The 1,621-nt window shown below is 37.3% G+C and overlaps 1 protein-coding gene across 1 annotated transcript in view; it reads left to right on the top strand.

Moving 5' to 3' along the window:
- Positions 1-1,621, top strand: part of LOC106533993 (sterile alpha motif domain-containing protein 3) — a gene marked incomplete at its 5' end in the record, with an annotated part of 5,700 nt that overhangs the window by 2,514 nt on the left and 1,565 nt on the right. The window contains 1 exon segment of the mRNA XM_014030488.1: positions 28-789. Within this exon segment, the coding sequence (XP_013885942.1) occupies positions 28-789 (762 nt within the window).

Here is a 1,621-nt window from a genome sequence, read left to right as displayed (position 1 = left end):
CCACAAGGGTTATAGTCACTGAGGGAGATATTAGAAAGATGACCATGGCAACAAGACCGGACACACTTGAAGATTTGCTTAGCTGGCTCAAAGACTGTCTCCAAACAAATTACAGCTTCGCCCTACAATACCAAGATCCAGAGTTTAATAATGAATTCTGCAACCTCACACATGTCTCAGAGCTTCCTGAGAAACCAACCATCAAAATAATCCCGACGTTTGAGCTCGTCCCAGTCACCACATCCCTCAACTTGTCTAGTGACTCAGTCAGCCTGGCAGACACCGAGATCTTGTCTGTCTCTTCTGAAAGAAGCTCTCAGTGGCCAGAGGAGTTTGAAATTCCCAAATTTCCAGTAGATGTCGAGTTTAGACTTCGCCAAGGTAACCTGCTGTATTTCAAGGACGGAGTTTGTCTCAAGGTTACAAAAGAGCTGAAGCATGCTATCCTTGAAAAGTTGGCAGAAACCATGTATTCATTCAAACCATACCCAGCAAAGGAAGAATTTGAATCTGTTGCAAAAGCCTTGGTACAAGCACACCCTTGCCTTAAAGAACAAGGGTCATCCAGTGGATGGGATGCATGGAAAAATAGTCTCCAGTTCAAAATGGGAAACTACAGAACCAAAATGCGACAGCTGGGCCGACTCGATGTGTCTGTTAATGGTGGTAAACGTGGAAGGTATTCCACAAGTGATGAACCTCCCAACAAAGCCATTAAGAAGCCAAAGAAAGGGGAAATAAATTTCCTGCCTGATTATCCAGAAGGAATGGATGACCACAACCTGGAAGNAATTTAAACATACTTGTTATTAGTTTGCTGGTCAGAAAAGGCTTATGAAGGATCGAAACTGTCATAATTAGAAATAAAAGTAGAGATGTATAAAAATAGATATAAATAAAAGTCAGATTACATATAAGATTAACACTCATGTTTAGTTACAAATAAAAGAACAGGTAAGTTTTTTTTCTTCCTTGCTTTGGTTGTAAAGTAAACTGAGGCAACACACCATGCACAGTAGATTTGCACATGAATCCTGCTGCTTCCTGTTTATTGACCAGTAGTAGAGGAGCTGACCCAAGAAAGACAGCCCACTTTATTTGCGTAATGAGGCAGAAATGCATAAGATAGTAAAGATGGTAGACAGAAAAATATAAAAACAGCACATGGAAATATGACTTGTGAGGAAATGAAAAAATATTAGACACAAATGCATGTACAAGTAAAAGGAAAAGCCAAAAAAATATATATTTTTAAAAACAATAAAATGTTAATTATGTGATAAAATTCATTGGAACTAAGATAGTAAAAATACATATGGTCAATAAAATTATAAAACTTGAGGAAAAGTTCTCCTTTTTTAATTTAATTGGTGAATTTTCAGTTTGTTTATTTATTGGGACATATATTTCTGCTTTTATGTTTAATCATGTCAGTTACGGTCCAACAAACTGGTGTTAGCTGCATATGTTAAGCATACGTTTTGAATATGTTGTCAACATGATGGCCAGCAAATAGTTAAAGTGCATGCTCAAAATTTTCAGCTTATGCTGACACGGCGCTTCAGTTGTTCACTTGTTGCAGAAAGAAAAAAAAATGCAAAACCAAAATTCACCTTAACTG

The sequence above is a fragment of the Austrofundulus limnaeus genome, unplaced genomic scaffold (genome assembly GCF_001266775.1).
Source record: "Austrofundulus limnaeus strain Quisiro unplaced genomic scaffold, Austrofundulus_limnaeus-1.0 Scaffold1069, whole genome shotgun sequence".
Classification (NCBI taxonomy): Eukaryota; Metazoa; Chordata; class Actinopteri; order Cyprinodontiformes; family Rivulidae; genus Austrofundulus; species Austrofundulus limnaeus.
This window is presented reverse-complemented; position numbering and strand designations above follow the sequence as displayed.